The 24428-nt window shown below is 39.2% G+C and overlaps 1 protein-coding gene across 2 annotated transcripts in view; it reads left to right on the forward strand.

The window, feature by feature from the left end:
• The window catches only part of grid2 (glutamate receptor, ionotropic, delta 2), a 467345-nt gene that overhangs the window by 430026 nt on the left and 12891 nt on the right, over positions 1-24428 (forward strand). For both annotated transcript variants that reach the window (XM_023395024.2, XM_087170650.1), the window contains exons 14-15: positions 5319-5485; positions 22010-22250. In XM_023395024.2, coding sequence (XP_023250792.1) covers positions 5319-5485; positions 22010-22250 — 408 coding nt within the window. The remainder of the gene's footprint in view (positions 1-5318; positions 5486-22009; positions 22251-24428) is intronic.

Below are 24428 nucleotides of genomic sequence, written 5' to 3' on the forward strand. Positions count from 1 at the left end.
CACACCTGCTAATGAAAGAACTAAAAAGTTCTCTGGATACTATTTTAGGATAGGCGGTGACTGCAATATCTTATCTCTTGTTCCCCATTTGTATGATAATATAGGGTTTTATGAAACTCTAAAATTCTACTTAAAAGGTAATATTGAATACCAAAAATAACTAATGAACATATCCCACTGGTGGGCTGTATTCATAAAGAGTCTTTCTGGATTCGTTGATTGAGGCTTTTGTTTGAGGGATGAACACAATGTAACAGTGAGAGACAGACTGTTCTCCTCTATTGTTGGACTTTCCCTCCTGTGACAAAGAGCTTCCCATTTTTAGCTTTGATCAAGGCGCAGATGCAATAGCATAGCAAGCTACTGAGCAGGAAACAAGACATTTGTTTGAAAATCCGGCATCTCTGAAACAAAAGTTTAGTTTTCTTTTTTTTTTTTATTCATTAATCTTTTTGTTTTTGTGAAGAGATGACCTTAAGGAATTCTGACTCAGAAATAAAAGCACTTGTATGGGAAAAACTTGAAATGGAATGAAATTACATTAAAGTAAGAATGTATTAATTGTACCATAGGAATTAAATGTGAAAAAAGTGTAGACAGCAGTTTGATAAACCCTGATAAAACACGTATGTAATGAAAATTTACTACATATGAAATCCCTAAAATGCAGTCTGTAATGCAAAGAACAATATACCGACAGATTAGCATTTAAAAAAGATTTGAAAACGATTGTGGGAGGGGGGTTTGAGCAGGATGTTGATCCTCATGTGATCATGTTAAGTAGTCTGTTGTTCTTCAAACACAAACCTCCTTTGGAACAAAAACAATGACACGTGAAATCTCTTTATGACTTTAATGCCCAAGAATCAATAACTCAGTATCTGCACTTTGCTGATGTGTGAAAGGGTGTTGGCAAAAGTCTCCCTCTTCCTCCTCATATTGTATCAGCTGAAAGTTCAGAGCGACTGCATCACTCTGGTGGTGCCCTTTGCGTCTGTGTTCTTGGTACTTCAACCCTGGTCATTTTGATAGATGAACATTTTGACTCGCTTTGAATTGCAACTACAGTATTCAGGTCATACTGTACACCTATATTAAAATAGTTAGTTGAACAAGAATACAATTTGTTGTGTATTTTTCCACATAATATTGTATTTCTTTGGAATATTTCCTAAATATTTATTTAACTATTATCTAATCTCTGTTTGTCACTCATTTATGTTACTCAGCTGCAATGAATATGAGGCCCTGACTCCATGACCCCACTGTTGAAAGTTAAATGAAACATTTTATTGTTTACAATCAGGAAGTAGCCAGTGGAAGTATCTTTATATATATTTTTTTTTTTTTTGACCAGCACACTGTTTCAACTGTGCGCAGGACATCACAGGTGGACATGAATATTATTTTAAGTGGAAACCTAGAGTCAAATGCAGGGCGTCAAAGGTGCATGTAAACAGTTTAACATGAATAACATCTTAATTGGAGTATGGCCCATTGCCAGATTACTCATTGCATGTAAATGCGGCTTGTGAAGCATATAAAGCTGCCTTGCCTAGATAATCCCACTGAGTCCTTACCAAACTCGAGAGCTCATCCATCTTGTCTGCCAGTGACCTTACATTTCCTATAGCGACAGACAGATGGTAGATTTTAAGTCTCTTCTCTCTTATTTGGACCTAGGCATGCTGCAGATGGCAGGGATATGACTTATATGTATCAGACAACTGGAAAACAGTATTTTTGATAGTTTGGAGAAGAGGAACCAAGAATAAAGATAAAGGCAAAACAAAGTACTAGTACATTCAACGTGGCCTGATTTGAAGGCAGCTAGAAAAAATAATGAAGGCTTTGACCAGACTTCTGGCCCAGACAGCTCCTAGCAGTTAGAAAGCTGTGAACCTTTTCATATGAGCTGCTTGAACAATCACAATCACAACCAAAGGTACAGCAACAGGAGCAAGCGGCCTTTGACACGTCACTTTTATGGTACCATTGCGATCATGAATTTGTCTTCAGTAATTAATTAACCTTGAGCCAATATTAAACAAATGCTTTGCATATAGAGTACTTGTTCTGGTACATCAGATCAAGTGCTCCCTATTCACAGATACATTGTCTCTGTTTCGTGAAACGCAGCAGCAGCTACAGACAAGAGTATTTCCCTTCACTGGCCCCAGCATCATTTTCATTGCGGGGATAATTGCTTTTATGTGATTGTATGCCATGTTGGCATTATTAAAATTCGAATTTTTATTGAGTTTGGTTTGAATGAATTAAAGATTCCAGGCGACACAGTGCACTTGAAGAAGGCTTATCGTGAAGTAAAGATATTTGAACTGATCTTCATTTGAAGGGGTCCAACATGGCAAAAAATAATGAAGATACAGCACCAATGAGGAGTTTTATATCTCTTATATCCTGTTAGACTTTGTTAATGCAGGAATGAAAATTCAGCCAACAACATTAAAGCCTGATGTGTTCAACCTTTTCAGCCTCATTATACCATAGTCTTTTAGGCCAGGGGTGTTTGTTATAATGTGCAGGACTCTCTCCACTCTCATTCATTCTCTCATTTTCACTTTATATAGACTCAATTTTATACTCTTTCTTTGTGTTTTTTCTTGTGATCTAGCATTTTTTAAATTTTGGTTGATGAAGGGTATGGCATATATCCAAGTCCAGGTTATTTTCTTCCTCCATTCCACTTCTAAAATGGCTCATGAATCAAAGTAAACACATTAATTCCACTCTGCTCTTTCTTCTGAAAGGCATCACCATGGGGGCTTTTAAAGCCATACAAACATTTTTATTTTTGCTTGTTTTTGTGTTCTTTCCCTTACAGGCATGCCGTTATCCAAATGTAAGCTAACACACCTAAATTCAAAGGACAAAGGACTAGAGTGCAAGTTGTTGCCAAGCTTAACTTGATTGACAGATCTTTTGTGACACAGGGGCTTTTTGACAACTGACTCTAGGTTATTGATGTTTTCTGTTTAAGGGTTTGTCTACATCAGTTGTTTTTGCAGTAAAAAAAAAAAAAACAGACCTTTATTTTTATTTATATATTGACAAAATTGCAGCTTTTCTATCAAGACAAACTCAATTATGTATGTGAACTGAGCTAAATATTTAAAATGTTAGAAAAAAATAAAGATTGGACCATTAAACATGGTCATCATGTCACCATCTTCACATGTATTTGACCCAAATATCGCTCTAAACTCTGCCATGGGTTGTGAAAGTTTAATCATGTTTGACATCTATTTATGATATTGACGAAGGCTTGTATCACATGATTGTGATTCAACCGGAGCCAGATACAGTTTAGCTGAAGCACTGAGTTTGTGTAACCCTCTCACGCAGTTGTTGTGTTACCATGGTCACAGCTTTCCAGCTTACCCTAACTGACCACCAAAAGGCCGACGTGACCCAACCTGACCCCAACCTGAACATCATTTCTAAAAAGTTTTCCAAACCCAGCTTGGGTCAAATATCCATCCTTTTATTGCAATATAGGGTTTTTAGCTAAAGGTGGTACACATGGTATGGCTCCTTTTTTTCCACTTTTTGTTATAATTGGTTTTCAGGTTCGTCATATGCTAAAGGATAATCACAGTGTTCATGAGATTAGAAAAGCTTTGGTTGTGTTTTCCGTGTGGCTGACATCAGAGGTCACTGCGTACATAGGGTGCATAATAATTCTTTTCAGCCCCTTTCACCCAAATGTCGTGAGAAAAAAAAAAGTCCTTAATGTTCAATTGTAAGCTGTTGAAACAGATTTTTTACTAATTTCCTTAGTACAAAGCCCGTAATCTTTCCAATTCAAAAGCAATAATGAAAAGCCATAAAATTATTATTCAAAGTAATAAAGCGCTCTTTCCACTCTTTTTAAGGTTGTAAAGAGCAGAATGAGCCATTCTGATGCCCTGCAGTGAATTATTGCACACACACACACACACACACACACACACGTGCACACACATGAATACACACACACACACACACATATACACTTCAGAGGACTACAGACTGTGAAATTACCCAATCAGAGGGTCTTGTCGGTTCTCAGACATTAGTCATCACACATAAGCCAACTGGGGTGATACACACACACACGCGTGCACACACACACACACACACACACACACACACACGCATATACACACAGTGAAGACAAAGGGGTTTTAAAATTTCATAATGTTCCATTAAAGTTAATGACACACCAAGTCCAAAATAATGTGTTAGAAGAAAAGTGTGTGTGTATGTGTGTGCGTGTTTGTGCGTGCGTGTGTGTCTGTTGTTCTTTTCACCTTAGGCTATTTGAGTGAATTGTCAGAAGAGGTGTCATGATGTGAATACCACAGCCAGGTTGTTTATTCCCAACTTTTCATTTTCCTGTGAAAATATAGATTTATTGAATGTTAACGAGAAGCCGCGTAAACAACGTCCACCTTCAACATCTATAAAACAAACTGTGATTCTCACCTTGACTCACTTTGACCTTCACGTTCTTCTTAACCACAAGCTGCAAGTACATACTTAACACCTGCAGTCCCTTCAGTTTGACGACACATACACAAAACAAGGATAGGCTTATAAAAATGTAAAATGTGTCCAAAGCATACCCACATGATGTGCAATAAAGATGAGCCAAAAAGCCATTAACAGTTGTGCATCTTGTCAAGAGGGAATGTTAAACGGTAAAATTGTTGTAGGATGGGCAAACTTACAGCACGGCAAAGTCTAATCCTGGTGCAACACGCCAGACAGTTGCTATGAAATCTCTGTGAGCTGGGGTGAATTTGTCCTCTCTGACCACCTCCACAGCCTCGACCATGATTCAGCTCCTCCACAAAGACATGCAAAGGTTTATAGAGCAGCTATTAACTGATCATGGATAAGCTTAACCGATAACTGTCATTTACATTTCTAATAGACATATATGATGAGGTTTCACCTTTAGGTACTAAACCAACAACCTTATTACACGGTTATTATGTGTTATTTACACAGAAGATGGTACAGAAACAGGTACATGTGAGTACACATTTAATCAAGAAACAAGGAGTTAACTGTGCAGGTAATATTCATGTAAATGTCTGTGGTATGCTGTTTTAACAAAAGTGTGGGTCTACACAACACATAACTGTACAGTAGGTCAGTATGCAGTGCAATATGCCTCCACTTATGTTTTTGGAATTTAACAGTGTTTTTGCAAAATTAACCTAAATGACAAAATTCTTAAAAATAGATAAGATGAAGATGCACCTTTGTGAACATAGTTAAGTGTGCTTAATGTCTATTCTTCTTTTTAGGTGAAGTACGGCCGGTTTGGTTTCGTGTGGGATGCAGCAGTGCTGGAGTACGTTGCTAATAATGACGAGGATTGCTCCTTCTACACTGTCAGCAACAACGCACCAGACCGTGGATATGGTATCGCCATGCAGCATGGCAGCCCCTACAGGGACATTTTCTCCCAGAGGTAAGAGTCTTAACAGTAAACAACAGTCAGCAGCATCCTTCACTGCAGTTTATTTGTTATTTAAAGCACATGTTTCACATGCGCAATGATGGAGCCGTCACTTTTGTTCTACACTATTTGTTTCAGTCGTATTGTCTTCAGTTGAAGGTTGAGAAATATCCTCTGCTTTTGAGAAGAGTTAATGGAAAATTGCATTCATATGTATTCTACTTCTGGAGAGGTCTTCTAAGTTTTTTATGACTGCTCCAAATTTATGTCAGCCAAATAAAAATGGCCACAGCCATAAAGTTTGCCCCTCTGCAGTGGTTGAAGAATCTGCTCTCTAGGTCAGACACAAAGTAAATAGCAGATTAAATTCTACATCTATCTTCCAGAGGAAAGGGGTGAATGGCACTTTCATAACCTGTGTGCAGCTAGGTTGCTTCACCTCAGCGTGAACCATCAGTTCACATTGAGGTTAAACATCTGTGACAACTCACACACACAAATACGTAGAGTACACAATGTAGATGTATCCAAACTGACCCCAGCTGTTTATCTTGTTGCTGTGGGGGGGTTGTGGTTTTGCTTTTTTTTTTTTTTTTTTTTTTTTTTGGTTCAGAGATTCTCGTGAATCAAGACAGTAACTGAATTTATCTGTGGTGGCTACTATGAAGCTTAGACACTACACAAAAGTTCATTAATCTGCTCATCTCCGCCGCTGAACTGTCATCTGTGCTGTGCTTCTGCAGTGCTGAGTGTTCTTCTTTGTTTCTTTGTTTCTTTGTTTGTTTTGATTAATTTTTCAATGTCATACTGCGACGTAAACCACATCTCCAGATGCAGGTTCAGTCGTATGAGGTGTGAAAGGATTGCTTGCATCCCCACAGAGAATCATGTCGGCTTTATTTTCGTCATCAAGCATGAGATCATTTCAATATGAGGGAAAACTAAAATGTCTAATGCCTTCATTAAGCTCATAATTTATATAATGTAAAATAGTATAGGTAGTGTTGTTTTTTGTGTGTGTGTGTGTGTTTGTGTGTGTGTGTGTGTGTGTGTGTGTGTGTGTGTGTGTGTATGTGTGTGGTAAAAGATGGAACCACATTTTATGTGCATGGGCCAAAATGTGCGAGCTTTTCAGAGTGTGTGAGTGACTAGGCCAGTCTGTTTATAACTCTATATCCGGTGAAGCGTTTCGCTCCAGAATATTGCCTATCATGGCTGTTATTAAAATAAACAAGCAATTAATTGACAGGCCATGTTTCTAATTCCCTCCTATTATTTCAGGGGCAATGTCACACTCACAGGAAAACAGTTTCAAACAGTTTACTCACAGTCTCCATTGTTCAAACGAAAACAAACAGAGGAATTATCACGTGAAAAATAATCTCTGCGGTATAATTGTTTTGGGGGTTTTTTTATGTGTGATTTTTATATTTTTCATCCTGACATTCTGCATTATACAGGTTAATGAAGCACTAAGTGGGGGTTCAGGAGGAATTATATTAGCAGTCTATGCCCTGACATCATGGAGAGAACTGTTTCACTCTGCTTGATTATCTTCGGTGGCCTGGTCATAACAAGTCTGGTGACTTGTTCATGCATCTTTCAATTGGATTTGTGTTTACTGGGCCACCTGCATTTGCTCGAAATAAAATCATTGTTTACTGGGTTAGATTGTATTTATCCTTACAATAACTCCACCAACCAGCAGTGAAGTAGAAACATCAACTTTATAATAGTCTTTAAATACTAGATTAAAGCTATATTTGTACTGGTTTCTGTGAAGGTTTGTTTGATAGTAATTCTAACACTGCATTAGTCTTCCTTATACAGAGCTGTGGTCAAGATAAATTTTGAGGTAAACACTTTACTTTGATAGTAGCAGAAAATTTGGTGTTGTTAAATTATCAAGCAGCCAATCTCTGAGGGCAGCTATACGCCCAGAATGCTGTGACAGCACCTTTCCAAAATACTTGTTGTGGAACTAGTTTACAAGCCTGAATGTTATTAGTTCTACAAATGACACACGTTGCAGTATGAACAGAAAAGAGATGAGTATTAATTTTGTTGTCATCAGTGCAATACTGTACTGTATGTATCTCATCCACTAAAAAGGGATTTCTAAAGCAGTGCAGGGCAGACAGGGCAAAAGCAGGCCAAAAACCACTAGAGCCAAGGGGGGGAATTATATAAGCAGCCAACATTTGCTGAGCCTGCCTAACCCTTCTCAGATGCCAGCACAGACACATGTGTCGACTCAAATTGTCTGAGAGAACAGTGTCGATATAAAGATTCTGTATCCCATGTATCAGTATACCCTGTCAGGCATTTTTCTCTTTTTGCATTTGATATTTCATGACATGACAAATAATGACTTCAGCCGCAGGCTTTTCTATCTTTAATTTAGAATACATTCTATATCAAGACCTTTGTAAGGCTTTTGATTCTTGCTGTCACATTTTGTCAGATAAGTTGCTTTTCATTGGTTTGGATATATCTGCTTGCAGCTGGTTTTCATACCTTCCTGGTAGACTGCTCTTGTCATCATTTTCAAATTTAACTTCTTAGAAGTACTTAGAAAGGTGTCCCATAAGGATCAATAATAGCCCCCCGTCTATTTATTCTCTACATTTTTAATATTAATTTTCCAACTCTCAGTTATGTTGATGATGCCATCCTGTATTCCATCAATTCCATCATGCACCAAGTCATTTTACAAGGTCTCAAACTGTTGAATATGATATAGTACAGCATTGTAAACACAGGAATTTAATTTGGATTGATATCAGATTGTTCCATAAACAGAGTGTAACTCAGAGTTCATAAACTACATCATTTTATTTACATTCTTACACAGAAGCAGAGTTAAATTTCTCCTTTGAAAACAGAAAAAAACAATCATACTATCTTTTATATTATCTGTGGTGTGCCAGTTTGAAGTTAGGAACACTCGCTCCTCTGAGGAACTTGAAAGGTTTACTTGCTGATACAGTATTTTTATTGCTATTTTCAATTAATTAATTATTGTGTCTTTGTGTGATTGTTTCTATGTCCATAATTTGTTCTTTGGTCTCTTTTGCTAAAGAGATCTTGATCTTAATGAAATGTCCTCAGTAAATAAAACTTCATAACAAGAAAAGAAAGAAAAGAGAAAACAATTAACGAGAAAATAAACATGTGAGATTAAACCATTAATCGATAAAAATACAAATAGTTAGATGTTGTGTGGTTTGATTGAAGATGGAATCTTGCTGTTACTTTGTGTGTGTGTGTGTGTGTGTGTGTGTGTGTGTGTGTGTGTGTGTGCGTGCGCGCTTTCTGCATACTTGAGGAGTGTTTACTCTGCACGTCCCTGGTGGTAATATGAGAGATGAAAAGGAATTTATTTGCTTTGACACTTCGGAGAGAAACGCAGTATCTGTAGAGATAGACAGGCTGCTAGAACTTCATCGTTTTCAACCTTTTTATTTTGTGAAGAAACCATTGCCCGAGTTCGAGTGCAGCACCACTTCATGCCTGTGTTTCTGTTTTTGTGCGGGACTCTGGATCTGGGTGTATTTGTCGGCAGCGTGGAACAAATAATGGCCGACTGTGTACGGGCTTGTGGATGCTGCTGATCTCAGATTGATGGAGACAGCCCGCAGATTTACCAGAGTCAGAGAAACAGTGGTGTAAAGGGTTAGTCCACTAATTTAAACTGACAGCTACTGACAAGTTGTTTTGAAGTGCTGAAGGGGCAAGACTGAAAAAAATAAACCCTCTCTCACAGGCATATATTATTTTTGTCTATGCGAGTCTGCAGGCATTGAAGTGAAAATTGCAAATCGAAGATTTAATCCACAGCAGATGGACATCTTGAGCTTGCTGCAGTCTAAGATGATAAGCTGTAGGCGAGACATTTTGTTGTGCATATTGAACATAGTTAGATTTTACATTTTCATTGCAAGATAGATGAGGTATCTCTTTGTGTTGTATTATGGTTAGGACTGCAGAATCTAAATCTTGACTTCATCTTTGATGTAGCGGGTGCGACGAATTCAGTGGAAGTCGATGATAAATGTCAGTAGGAATAAACAATTCAGAGAAAATGAATTATATGCTCATTATGATATCAGTGTCATGCTATCAGAGGGTTGTTTCCATAAAAATCCTGCTTTTCCACTCAGGCACAAAAAGAGTTCCAGATCTACAATAAAACAATATATAATAATAATAATAATAATATGGATTTGATTATGGTCATGCTGCTTGTTATGTTCAATTCAGCAACAAAGATCATTCATATCGTTGTTTTATTACCTGGCTGCAGGCAAATGTTCATCAGTGGCCTGAGGGCTGATAGTTGAGTGCTTTTAAAATAGAACCATGGCAGGCTGTGTTTCTGTGTGGACCATGGCAGTGCGTGCTGTATGGTACGCTTGAGGGGCCAAATGATGCACACAACAGTGACAATTCATTGCTGCAATCATGGCAACATCACACCTCAGAGACCATTGGTTAAATTGCGGTGAGCAGGCACAAGAAACAGGCTTCATATTTTGAAATGAAATTAGCCTGTTTGTCTGTGGCTTGTAGTTCCCTGACATGGTTGATATCGCCCTTTAGCTGATCCGGTTTTCCTTCACAAATGGGTGAAGTTGTTGGACAATTGTGAGAGATTGGAATATTTTGAGTTGCAAGTGATTTGTTCAGATTCATTCCTTTTCCTTCAAGGAAACATGCGTTTTTTTGCATAAAGACAAAAATTTGATTCCAAGAGATTCCTTGATAAAGATCAGTATTAGATTGTGGAATATGAATTTCATGTGAGTAATGTGACAATGTAAGAATGAGTCACTGGCTCCTGAACTTCACTAATGTGTCTCCCTTATTGCTACGTTTAAAATACTTATGTGAGAGAGATAGCAGAGTGAGGGGTATGTATGTGTGTTATTTATTTTTCTCCCCTTCACTCCTAATATCATGGTGCAGACTTGCTTTTATTTCAGTCTTAAATCCAACAATCCACACATGCCTTCTTCATTGTTCCCTCTACAGCCTCAGCTCCTTCATGCATTTATTTTAAATCCTATCCAGACGATAAATCGAAGTCCAACCACAGTAAGTGATGTGTCACTAATGTGGTGTGTGTAGTTCTTCACTAAAAGTTGTTTTTAAGTGATATTAAAGTGCGGTGGGTGCCCGTGAATACAAAGTAAACTGTATGGCCCATAAAATAGTTTGTTTGTGATGCTTTCAGTATTCTGGCAAGATTGTATATCAGCAGCTCTCATGACAATAAAATTGTCAACAATAGTTAAAAAACTGTTGATGAACTGACTTGTGAAAGTTTGAGTATTGCGAACCTTGAAGTGAAATTTAATGAATCGTGCAGTGGAGTTTTTCTTTGGAAATGTATATGATAGAGATAAACTGAACTGCACCATTGAAGGACACATATAAATAGCTTTTAAAGCTGCCTTTGTAAATCTTACATTGTAGTCCCAGCAGAAGGGTAGTAAACACAGTCTGCAGAAGAGGGCTATGGGTATAATACCTGCTCCTGTACTGTTGGCTCTCTGTCACAACTGTCAAAACTGTAAAGTAGTTCTGACAAAAAAAATAAATATTTAAAAAAAGTCTCTGTAAGTATCCTTGTAATAAGTCAATATAAATTCTAATTTCACCTGAACCCTAAAACAAGGATATTTACATACTGTCAGTCACACATTCACAACTCAGTGTAGGTGTTATGCCTACAAAACTGCAGAGAGAACTCACTCACACCCACAGAACAGATTATTAGCATTAGCATAGATCATTTATTGATTTGTGAATCTCCAGAAAATTAACAAGTAACTGTTTATATAATCGTTTGAATAATTTCTCACTCAAAAATGTCAGCGTTCTGCAGTTCAAGCTTTTCCAGTATGAGGATTTTCTGCTTCCCTTTGTTTCATATCATTAAAAATGACAAACATGCGGGTTTTGTTGGTCAGACAAAACAAGACATTTTGTATAACACAGTTTGTGTTAGTTAGTTGCCTAGAGCAGCTTTAGCCTGTTTACATAGTATGTTATACTGTATTAGTAGAATAACTCAAGTCTTGGAGCGATGGTAGAAAAAATACATTTTACTGAGAAAAGTTTCACTTAGTTCAAAATCCTCAGTGACTTCTAGCTCCAGTTACTATTCCTTTTGTTTTTGGGGGCCCCATGGAGCAAGGGACATATTGACTTGCATATTGGCATTTTTTTCAGGATTATTTTTTTCGTTCTCTCTCTCTCTCTCTCTCTCTCTCTCTCTCTCCCTCTCTCTCGCTCTCTCTCTTTCTCTGATTTCCATTTTGATCTCATGGGAAGGAAAAGAATAATAACAGTAGAGTGGAAAAAGAGACATCTGGACACAATACAAGTAGCAATTGCAACAATTCTTTTTGCATTCAGACACTGAAGACCTTCAAATTGGTTCAGAATATGTTCTTATTTTGAAGGTTCCTTGTAGTCCCATGATACTTTGAGCTACATGCATAATCTAAATAAAGCTTAATCAAGGCTCCTGCTGAAGCAGCCGAAGGCTAAAAAGCGAGTAATATGGTTCATCCCCTCTCCCTCTCCATCATACATACACACTCATTTACACAGCGAGCTCAAGTTAAGATGTAGGCTCAGAAGCCCTCACTTTCCAATCCATGGAAATCACTGTCCATGGGGGAAGATAATGCATTTTTTCCCCAGGGGTGGTGAGCAAAGAAAGAATGATTGTGTGTATGCATTTGTGTGTGTATGAGTGTTTTTACAACAGTGACATTGTTCCAGATGACAAAAAATGGATTTAATGTCAAGTGTCAATTAAATCTCCCTCCCTCTCTCTCTCTCTCTCTCTCTCTCTCTCTCTCTCACTCACTCTCTCTCTCTATATCTGACTTTGCTCCAAGCTCTTGTGCTCTAAAGCTGTCACTCCTGTACCAATCTATCACAGTCAGACTCAGCCCACACGCTTAGTACATTCATTAAATCTTTATTAATCACAATTCATGATGGGGATGTGGCTCGTACTCATCCTCTGTCACTCTCTTACTCTCTCCATGTCTTAATGATGGTTAATGACTGTGTGACTTCTGCGTGTTGTTTATCATAGTTCGGCTTGATAACATAGTCTGGGGGTGTTCCAGTTCACCCCCACACTGTGCTTTAATGATGCTTAATTGAAAACTTTGTTGACAAAGTGTATGACATTGGACCCTGAGAGTGCTAATTGGAATAATTAAGCTTTGCAAACTTTACTTGAGGGGACCAAAGACTCGTGGGTAAATAACCTCTCTTACCCCATTCCTTGGGCTTCAATATAATGAAACACTATTGAAAGGGCGACATGTTGGCTCAGTGACAAACACTGGTGCCTCGCAGTCTGTAGTGAGTGGTGGTAGGGCTTGTGTTGGAACATTGGCCCTGCATGTTTCTCCGTGGTGTCTCCATCTTCCTGCTGTGGTGACCTGAGCTCTGTGTGTTTCAGTGCCTTTCAAAAAGTGTAGCGGCTCTACATATGTAGATCTGTGGATATCAGCCATACCTCCATTTAAACCAGCTCTGTTTGAATGACATCTTTGCATTTAGTTTCTTGTCTTCCCAGAGCATTAGTGCACACAATAACATCTGTGGCTCAGACAAGGGTTATGCAATACAAGATTTTTAACATGGATTTACTTTTTCACTTGACTTCATTTTGCTAGATGGAGCATGGCGTTTGCTGTGTCTCTTGTGTGTGATAATTTGTCCAGTAAAAGAGAATGCCAGGCTCCGATGTCGGGGGACTGCAGCAATTATGGACCGTGTGTTTGTCAGAGGGAAATGGGGTGAGTTGGAAAGCGAACAAAGCTTGAGCGTTGTTTGTAGTTTGCACCTGTTGTGCAATAGAAGCCATGCTGTTTAAACTTATAATTTGAAATTATTCATCATCGTGGTGATGATATGTTGACAGTCCTCAAAAGTCAAAAGAGAAAATCAACATGTTTGAACTGATCAGGATGTCTGATGCTGTTCGACAGTATGTTCAACAGTGTGTTATCTGTTCCGGACTCTCCTCCTCTAAACACTCAGCCATAGAAATTCAGCAAATTTCCTCAATATCCAATCAAGTTGTGCACACTGTAACTGCAAGACCAGCATGTTATCGGAAATGATCAGTCGACGACTATGAAGGTCACTGGAAAGACTTCCGTAGTTTACTATTTTTATATTTGGCACCAAACTAAATCCACTTTAAAACAAACTCAAATATGCACCGCCAGAGGTGGAATAATATTTCTGTCTGAGATGACTCCAGCAGTCTGTGGTTGAATAAACAGACTTTCCAGACACTGAGGTATTGATATGTGGCTGTGGGTCAGCGTGCTTCAGTCTCAGCTTCTATCAGCTTTTTTTCTTTTTTTTTTTTACTTTAACACAAGAAGAGAACAATCAGGAGCAGGTGCCCTTCACCTGAGTCTGCAGAGTCTCTCTGCTCCACACTAAGACTCAGTCAATGACCTGCTTGCAAAAGTGGGAAAATGATTTGGACGAATAAAGAAAGTGACTGCAGCACAGGTCAGCTTGTAGTTGTTCTTTTGACTCTGTGATTTTTACCACAAAGCAGCAGGTTTGGTTCGTTCTTTGAAGCAGGTCACATGATGCAACATGATTTAACAACAATAATCTGATGCTTTATTGATTCCCCATCGTGTCTACAGACAGGTCAAAAATTAGCTTCAGCAGGCTTTTATCTTGTGGTGATTCAGAGATGCTTCAGCGGGTTGTTTGCTGACACGGGTGCTAGAGTTCAGCTCTTTAGTTGAAGGCTGGCCTCCCTAATCACTCTGTCACTCTCACTACTTGGGAAAACTACAAGCAATGCTCAAACTCTGTGAACTTTCCAACTCAGCCCATTTCCCTTTGAATTGAAATGCCAGCAGCCACACAAGGTTTCACCTTGAAAAACCTGCTATACGTCTGTCTCACTGTACAGGTTTTAGTGCAGATATTTTCACAAACAAATCACATATTTTCTAAGACATGCTCGTACTCTGACAGCAAAACTTCAAACTCTTCTGACGCAGCAGTCATCACAGCTACAGTGAAACTGCTTCCAGAAACTTTTTTTTTTTTTTTTTGAGTTATTTATAATTATATGAACATTATTCTTCATCATGTTTTCCTGTGAGGCTAACACCAGTGAGGCAGCCAGAGACCGCTGATGTTGCCAGCTCTGTGTTAAGCTAGTAACTGAGGTGTCAGCTCAGTGTTGTTCTCATTTAAGGAGCTGACAACCAACAGTCGTCACAGAGTAACAAACTCATTTTAGCATAACACTTCTGTCTCTCATCCCCTTTCTTCCATCCCCCTCTCTGCTCATTTCATTTGACATTCTTCTTCTGCTCACTCATCTCATCCATTGTCTTTTCTCCTCTCTTAACTCAGCTTACTTCATCCACCCCGTCTCCCCCTGCTTTCTCTGCTGTGCTCTCCTTTCCTCCATTGTGTGATTTTGTTGTCAGCCATCCACCCAGACTGATCATACTCTGTTTTTTTTTTTTTTTTTTTGCTACCCACTCATTTTCTCACACAATCTTCTTTTTTCCCTTATTCTCCACCTCACTCACTTCTCTTCTCCCTCACGTTCACATTCTCTCTTCCACCTCTCACCTCACCGCAACTTCCACTTTTCACTGTCTCCAACTTAAAATTGTGTTTGCTACAGAGGTGACAGGAGAAGAATATTCGCAAAAATGATCAAGACTGTTGTCGTTGCTGCAGACATATTTCGCTGTTCCTCATACGGTAGTACGCGCTGAGACGACGCACTATGCCTCGACACCTCTCACAGAAACAGTTAAGAGGTCTATCTAGCCGGTTCTGAAATTCACTCAACTGTTTCACATTATGCTTGATCATCTAACTCACACTGCTCTGCATTTTAACTGGCTACAGCTGCAGTAAAACCTGCTGCTGGGGAAAGAGCAGCATGGGACATAACCTGCATTTATAGAGGCCTTATGGATGGGCCTGGGAAAGACTGCAGAATCAACACAAGACATAGAGTTACAGTGCATTTAAAGGGGCAATAAGTGAGATTTTATTGTCCCATAGCAGAAAACAGCTATTATATATCTAGAGGGAGTTGATACCCGAGTTGATCAATACCAATGACTCAACGATCAGTTTGCCAGGTGCTGAGATAACAGGCTTTCAAAACTCACTTTGTAGTCTACAGTCTCCAGTTCCAACAGTCCCACCATCCATTTGAGTCAGAAAGACACCCCGTACCCCAGCAGTGGTGCAGCAACACAGTGTGAAATCTCTTAACAGTCCATTTTCACTCCAGTAGGGATATCATTTATAACGTTCGGGGCTGCTCATTAAACTGTTACAAATAGATGCTGCTGTCAAATAAAGTCAAATGAGCTCCTAAAAGCCCTCTTTTTAGGTAATACATATTTAAACATGAAATGTTTTTGTTTAGAATAAATTATAACTATTCCAGCTCATAAAAGGTCCTTCAGAATCTTGATTAAGTCAAACACGAGATATTGACTTTCATGTCCAATAAAGGCTGCATCCTGTTTTTAATATTCGGCTTTTTTCGTTTTGAATCTAGTGATTTAGCTTCAGTGAGTAAAATTGTATTTGTGTGTTTGCTCACACATGTTTGTACATGTCAGGACAGTTATTAACATAATGCAATCACTTCTGTCCCCTATCTAAGTCACTGTGATATTCTTCCTTTCAGCTTGAGTCAACTAATAATGTGTGATCATCCTACCATCAAGGCTGCTGCCATAGAGTTGCCATGGCAACATCTAGTCCACGCAGTAGCAGCCACTGCGGAGAGAACGGGGAGGCAGAGACATAGCACACACACACTCTCACACAGACAAATACACACACAGATACACACACACACACACACACACACAGAGGCATACAGCAGTTGCCCCTCACCACACAAGCAACCCCTGCTCATTTGCTTTAACAGCCAGTGGGAGTGTTAAAGTCATTATAGATCTCCCCAGTCAAAGTCAACGATCTTAAAGCAAGGTGATAACTCATTACACACACACGGTGTTAATGCGTCTCACAGCACACCAGCTGTTTCATAGACGCCGCACTCCAAGACGCACGGAGATGCACACATGCATACACAATACACATACATTCAATATAGTAAGACGCTATTACAAAGAGGCGCACACAGTCCTGCTGCACGTGCACACACATGCACACACAGGGCAGCTGTTTCACTCAAAGAGGCCATAACAGACACATAGACACAGTTAAATTAACCCTTGTTCTGTAATTACATTTGATCTATCAAACACACTTTACTCTCCTCATGCATGCAGCTGACACTGACATTGAAACCGTCACATATACGGTACATTTTAGTTGACAATGATGCATTTAATTAGATGTTAACATGCAGTTGACATTAAACCCCAGTATTATATAATGCAGGACATGACATTAATACCTGTACTTTACATGCTCAGACTACACTGATATATAGTGGATGCTATTCTTAGTGATTAAGGCCTAGTACACACGAACACAAGGTATTTGTTAAAACAGGGGTTTTCCTCCTTTATTCTTCAAAAAACATGTCAAAAAAACAGGCAGTGATAAAACCCTAACCGTAAAGCCATGCGAGCCAATCAGAAACCTGAAAAAAATGATTACCTGTTGCAGTAGGCTAACAACAAAGACATCACAAGCCAAAAATTCTGTTTTCCCTGCCTACAAATCAACATCATCAATGAACATCATCACCTTGGAAGTCTTTTTGCAAAAGCTCAGTTTTCAGTGACACAGTCAGCTTGTGAACGAAAAGCGATAATAATAGAAAAGCTACTTTTTTTTAGAAATATACCAATGGGGGCGCCTCAGTGGTCACCTGGTATCTGTCACTGTCCTACTGGAATAAAGGCAAAAATGCCCCCCCCCCCCTAAAAAAAATGAAATATAACAATGTACTGGACGAGGCCTAAATTGATCTATTTCCTGATACTTCAGGCAGCGTTGTGCTGACTAATGACATCTTGAGGAAGAAACACAAACAGCCCTTGAAGGAAGGAAAAAAAAAAAAGAAACACATCAACTGCACATTCCTTCAGTTCAGTATTCAACATGTCCAAACTAAAATTAAAGCAAAAAAATGTTTTTAGATAACTGTGCACGGAAAAAACACATTGCTGTGGGGTTAAATAAATGAGCTGTCAGATTACTTCTCCTGTGATTTACCATGAACTCCATCAATCTCTGTGTAATGTAGTGGATCTTTCATGAAGACATGAAGGCCATGACACACACACACACACATACACACATTCACTTTAATTAGCTGCTCCTAGCTCTCATTATGTCAGTTTGTAATTGTTTGCGAACAAACTGTGCATTACAGAATGGTCGTGTTTTTTAAATGTGCGGTAGCAGCAGCCAAATTAAAAATCTAGACAGATGGTGTACTGTGGGAAACCTTTGACTCAACCCATGTTTTTGTCAGGCAGCTCACAGTGGCCTTTCATCCTGACGTTCAACCATGGGATAGAGATAAATGAAGCACAGTGGTCACTGCTTTCGTGAGTTAAAAAATGAACATCACCTTGCTCACCTTCTCTCACAAAGCATCAGTATTCCTTGTCTAGTAGCTCCATGAGTTGACAAAGATGCCTGTTAAGCTTGTCAATAACTGATCTTCTATGTGTGGACTCATTGTGAACACACTTACGTAATCTGTAAGTGACCAGGCTCGAGACGGACACATCATCAGTGCAAGAATTACTCTGGCACATTTGTATTCCATTCATAGGTTCATATTTTTGGATTGCTGTCATATTTGAAAGGGACCTGCTGTGTGGCACGTGAACGTCTTCCTCTTCACTTGGTTTGCACCATCTGTCCAGACTCAGGCAGGGCTGAGGATTATGATGTTTGGAAAAACATTAATTCCTCTTTCCTGCAAGTATTCTACAATTAGAGTCAATCCAGTGTATTTATTGTCTAACTGTGGGCAGGATAAAGGCAGCTTAACCTCAATGAGATAAATGTAAGGTAATTGTATATGTAGCCATTGTGTGTGTGTGTGTGTGTGTGTGTGTGTGTGTGTGTGTGTGTGTGTGTGTGTGTGTGTGTGTCTGGGTGTGTGTGTCTGGGTGTGTGTTCTTAAGAGTGCATGACAGTGCTCAGGTTTGATTCAAGGGCCTATCAGGAAGCAGCCTTTGCATAACTCTGATAGGCCAATTACTGCAGAATGATAGATGATGAGCTCCACAACCAGACAGGTCGTAATATCATGGAGAGAAAAAGCTCTCTGTCCTGAATCACAAATCTGTTCCGCTCTGTCCTCCCTCAAAGTTACATACAGCTTAGTCACATCCTAATAATTTCTATGATGAAAGTCTCTTTTTGAAATGTTTGTTCTTATGTTTTGATCTGTTTGATCTTTGATCAAGTTGGGGAGTACACCTTTTAGTTAATCTTTGTTGTTTTGTTTGGCATCCTTTTGATTGTCTAGAATTGGAAAAGGTTGGCATTTAGTGAGTTTTTTTTTCATTAATATTTGAGAATCACATCAGAGAAGGGATCTTTAACTTATAGATACAGCCAGCAACCTCAACACACACTATTATATTTAAAATGATCAGTTTTTGGTTTGTTTTTAGATTTAAATATTAACTGTGAAAATATTTCACAGTTAAATTCAGGTGACATCGCTGTTTCTCTCTTCAAGAAAAGAAATGTTAATTACCCTTTCCAATGTTTGTCTGTTTTCCCTCAAAGGTCAGCAATAAACATCTTTTGTAGCATTTTGTCACAAAGGCATTTACTGTCCACAGTAATTGTGTTCACAGATGTTAAAGTGGATGAAACAAGAAAATGCCTTTGCTTATTTGCCACTATTTAAGTGCCACACAAAACCAGGGTGACATGACATTTGTTACACATAAGAGCAGTCAGCGCGTGAGCAGAGATAACAGACAGCGACTCCAAAACATAAAGCGTGCCTCTTCTTTTGACAGACATGAAAGACGTCAACTCAAACAAGAAATCTTTAGAAGTTGGCTGAATTCCAAGCAAGAAATGAAATGATGAAATATTTTGACAAAACATCGCCTGACTTCTTTGATAGGTGGGATTGCTCTTATTCCATCTCATTAGCCTGTGTGTAATCCGTCATTCTCTGAAGCTGTCTGTCAGAGCGCAGGCTTGTTTATTTTGTATGTGTGAGAAGCATCTGTTGTCAGAGTGACAGATGAAAAGGTCAGTAATATGTGAAAGGCAAAACATTTATCTAAGAAAAAAGACTTGCTTTGACTTTCATTTACAATTGTTTTTCTGTGATACTTTCGTCAGCTAAGAGCAAACTCGTAAGGATGCTGTTTAAATTTTAATTAAACACAAGGTGCTGTTCAAAAAACTCATCTTAGCTATTTGAAGCTAGCAAATCAACAGTGAAATGTTTTTTTTTTTGTTTCTTTGTTTTTTGTTTTTTTGCACCATTGCTCCTCCAGCAATCAGAACTGTAGCACTCGGAAGGAGCATCGAGTGGTCAGGCATGAATCGGTGTCAGAGGGAAAAGTCCGGTGTTGTCTGACATTACGGTCCGAAACATTTTTGAAAGAGAAAGGAATAAGGACCCACTGCACTAAGGAAAAAGAACAAATTCAGAGTTGAAGTGCGTGGAGGCATATTCATGTCAGCAGGATAATAAGCAGGGCATATAACTAGGCCATACTACGACTGCTGAACTATATATACTGTATAATCCTGGTAATCAGCACAGATCAGTTTGATTTAATTTGTTTTGTGTCAATACTGCATATCATCTAAACAAAGTCTTTTCCAATCTCCGTGTTGATTGGTCTGAGACAAACAATCCCGCTATCCAGCCAGCAGTTGGTGGACACGATCTCCTATTAAAATGACTGTTGGTGGATGTGCTGTTCGAATTAGTGTTTTATGTGTCTCTTCTCTTTTCTTCTCTTCGCTCCTTTCCTCTCCTCTCCTCTCCTCTCCTCTCCTCTCCTCTCCTCTCCTCTCCTCTCCTCTCCTCTCCTCTCATTCTGCCCAATCAGTTACAATCACAACTGGCATTTTAACCATGCAGTTCCCCGGTTCCTACCAGCACAGTAGCGCAGAGGAAGTGATAAGAGAATGTCCCTAAATGAGAGTGACATGGTTATAGTGCGACATGCTGAGCCTGTTTTTCTGATTTACATTGAAATGAGCCGTGTTTTTCTGGCTATTGTGGATGAAATTAATTATGTAAACTGTCTGCAGGACTAATTTGCATGTCTTGATTGATTTTCGGTCCATGTTGCGTATTCTGTATGAGGAAAAGGGAAGATGAGAGATGGGCACCGTCATTCATGTCAGCATGTTATCATTGAAATTTCAGGAGGCATTTGCCCCCAGGAAGTTCTGCAGATAATTGCAAACATCTGTCTCTAAGTACAAATATATGAATCCTGTTAAAGTTTGCTTGGGCGTGCATGTAGTCAAATTTCTAACTTTGTTCATTTCTGAATGTGTATCTGCCCTGTTGGTGTCAATCAGTGTGGTGGATTAGTTTATTAGTTCATTATTTGCATCTATTTGTTTTCTGTCTTAGTATCCATGTGTCTGTGAGGGAGGTATATCCATAAACACGTGCACGCACATTCCCAGACTGGATTTTTCGTCTTTGTTTCTGCCTTTCCATGTGCCCCTCGCTCCTCCACGGTGGATCGCCTGTTAAATATCCAGCCGAATGCTAACGGAATCTTTGTACGCCTGGCTGTCTGTGTGTGTGTCTGCAGCTCCCCTCCAAACCAAAACGAACGACCCAGTTAAATAATAAGCTGAAGCCTAACAGAGGGACCCTATCAACCTCTGAGCTGTATCCTCTCTGAAGCCATCAATCGTGGGACTAAAGCTAGGCTGCATAATGACATTGTGGCAGTGTACTTACGCTGTGCTGCAAAACATATTAATGTTAGCCATAATGAGTTTGACAGCCCAATATGGTTGTCAGAGATCAGGGAGGATTTCAACTGGCAAACACTGCCCTCAAATGGAAGAGAGCCGTTATAGCATCTGCAGTCAAAGCTGCAGTGTTGTCAGGTTTTGTGCAATTGACTTTTGAAAATTTGTTTTCATTCTTTTGAATAGATAAGAGGTGTTTTGTCTCTGTGATCATTAAAATGGCACTCACACCATCAATTATCATACCCAGTAACTAATTTTATTCTGGACAGTGGTGTGTTACTCTTCTGAATGTCGCTGCTGGCTTGTTGCTGATTCATGCGTCTGCACATTCATTCATGTATGCCTGCCTTTTCATGTATGCTTGCTTCTTTATGTGTTGATCTCTTTCACTTTCCATAAACCTGAAGTTATAGGGTAAACAAATCTAAAACATAGATTCATAAATTGAAAATGCAGATACAATATTTTAACTAAGTGATATATCGGATAAGATTTTGTAGCTTCTGTGTTCTGTGTGTGTGTTCTATGCTTACATGCCCATGTTTCCTGCCAATCTCCTAGAATCTTGGAGCTCCAACAAAACGGGGACATGGATATACTGAAACTCAAGTGGTGGCCCAAGGACAGCCCCTGTGACCTCTACAGCTCAGTCCAGACACGACAGCGTGGCAACGCCCTGGACATACACAGCTTTGCGGGAGTTTTCTGTGTCCTGGCAGCCGGCGTGGTGCTCTCCTGCCTCATTGCCATGGTGGAAAGCTGGTGGTCACGGAGGAAGGGATCCAGGGTCCCCTCCAAGGAGGTAGGAAAATGACGACTGAAAGGACAAATTACGATACAGAGAGCGGTATAGGGCCTATAATAGATCCCAGCCCATCTCTTATTTTGAGAGAGGGGAAGGAAGCAGTGCAATAGGCAGAAAAATTGAATTAAGGGAAGAAGAAGTAAGGTAAAAATGCACAGATGGTGATGGGATGGGCGATGGGTTTAGTTTCAGGCCTAGCTGAGGCAGAAAAAGAAGGACGTAATACAAAGTCTAGACTTTGTGGCCAGGGGTGCTAATCTGACAAAAAAAAGTACTTCCTCAAAGTCAGAACGCAGGAGGAATAGTAAAATGAACAGAGCCTTCCTTGTGAAGGAGTTGTGACTCAGCAGCATCTGGATCTTTTGAAAACCTCCTGTGGTCACAGTGTCACTTCCCTTGAAGTAAATTTTCACAAAGGCAACATCAGCAATACTATCCTGATACCACAGGCAGGACGTTTTATTTACACATCTGTCAAAAAGAATCTTGGAGGTCCTATATTAGCTCTGCACTGCTAGAACTGACATTGATCTTTTGCGTGGTCTCGTGTATATAAAGCTGCACAGTCTTGTGTGTACAAAGGTATTTCTCAGGCTCTGAGAGCATTGTATTCATTTCCCTTTCTCACCCATAATCATGATCTTAATGGGTCCGTAAGCTTATAAAATGTCCTGTCATGTTATTAATTCTAATTTTTTGCCTAATTAAAGTTACCGTCAAATTATCAAAATGATTAACCATAGAGACATTCTCAGCCAAAATAAAATTGAATGTGAGTGTAAACTGAATTAAGCAGCAAATTTAACTCAACTTAATTGAAGAGGATGTTTATTTTTCACTCATGTTATTTCTTCTTTGTCTTCATTAGTTTATCTAAAGTATTGCCAATTATAGCAATGCCAAATAAGATGTCTGACATTACGTATGATGTAATTTTAGGTGGCCTGGGTGACACATCCACAATACACATACTAACACACTGAGAGAGTTTCGGTTTAGTTACTGTGAATGAGTTGATGTAGCTGCATGTCTTCATAGTTACAGTCTAGACCATAAGTATTTGGACAGTTACACATTTTTGTTGTTCGGGCTCTGAGCTTCAGCACATTCAGTTTAAAATGAAACAATGGATATGACATTAAAGTGACAAGCACCAGCTTTAGTTTGAGTAGGTTTACATAAACATAGAGAGAAGTGTGCGGGATATAACCCACATAGTGCCCAAAGTTTAGGGATTCAAAAGTAACTGGACAGATGCACATTAAGTCAAACAAGATCATCATAATGATATATTGTGGAAAATCCTTTGCATTCAGTGACTGGCTGAAGTCTTTGACTCTCAGACAACAGCAGACGCGTTCTATCTTCCCTGGCAATGCTCTCCGAGACCTTCACTGCTGCCTCCTTCAGCTCTTTGTTTGCTTTGGCTGTACATTTAGAATAATTTTCCTGCTGAGTGATGAAATGTTGTCCAATGAGTTTTGATGCATTTGGCTAAATCTGAGCACACAAAGTGATATTATACGTATCTCTGCAATCATCCTGTTGCCTCCATCAGCAGGGAAATCATCAATGAATGTCAGTCCAAAGGTTCCATTGGCAGCCATATATGCTTCAGCCATAACAGAACCAACATCTGACAGATGATGAGCTGTTCCTTTCCAAATTGAATGTGCAGAAGCACAGAGCCCAAAAACACAAATGTATAAATGTCAAATACTCCCCCAAGACCATGTTTACATTGTATTCACATCCTTACATTTCTTAATACGCTGATGATACAAAATCCCAGTCTAGAACCTCAGTATGGATAATTTAGTGGCATTAATCCCCATTTACTTGTTTAAAACTAGTGAGTATTTGCTCGGTTGACCTTGTAATATATTCAGTAACCTGCTAATGCTCGTGTTCTGCAAAATCTCACCTTTTTAAATGTTTTATTAATGTTGCCATGATGGTGCTGATTAATTTAAAACAAGCCAAATGTGTCAGTGTCAACAGGGTAATCAACCACTTATCTTTCTGAAAAGTTCATTTTTTGGAGAAAAGACGACCCTGGCAACATTAAAAGCAGAATACCAAAAAAAACAGCCTCAGGGCCTGTTGGAGGCTACAGTGTGCCTTGACCAAGGCAGAGTCAGAAACTGACTCACAGTATTAAACATGGATATTTAT

The sequence above is a fragment of the Seriola lalandi genome, unplaced genomic scaffold (genome assembly GCF_002814215.2).
Source record: "Seriola lalandi dorsalis isolate HSWRI2012SDOR001 ecotype SW California unplaced genomic scaffold, Sedor1 jcf7180002054955, whole genome shotgun sequence".
Taxonomy (NCBI): Eukaryota; Metazoa; Chordata; class Actinopteri; order Carangiformes; family Carangidae; genus Seriola; species Seriola lalandi.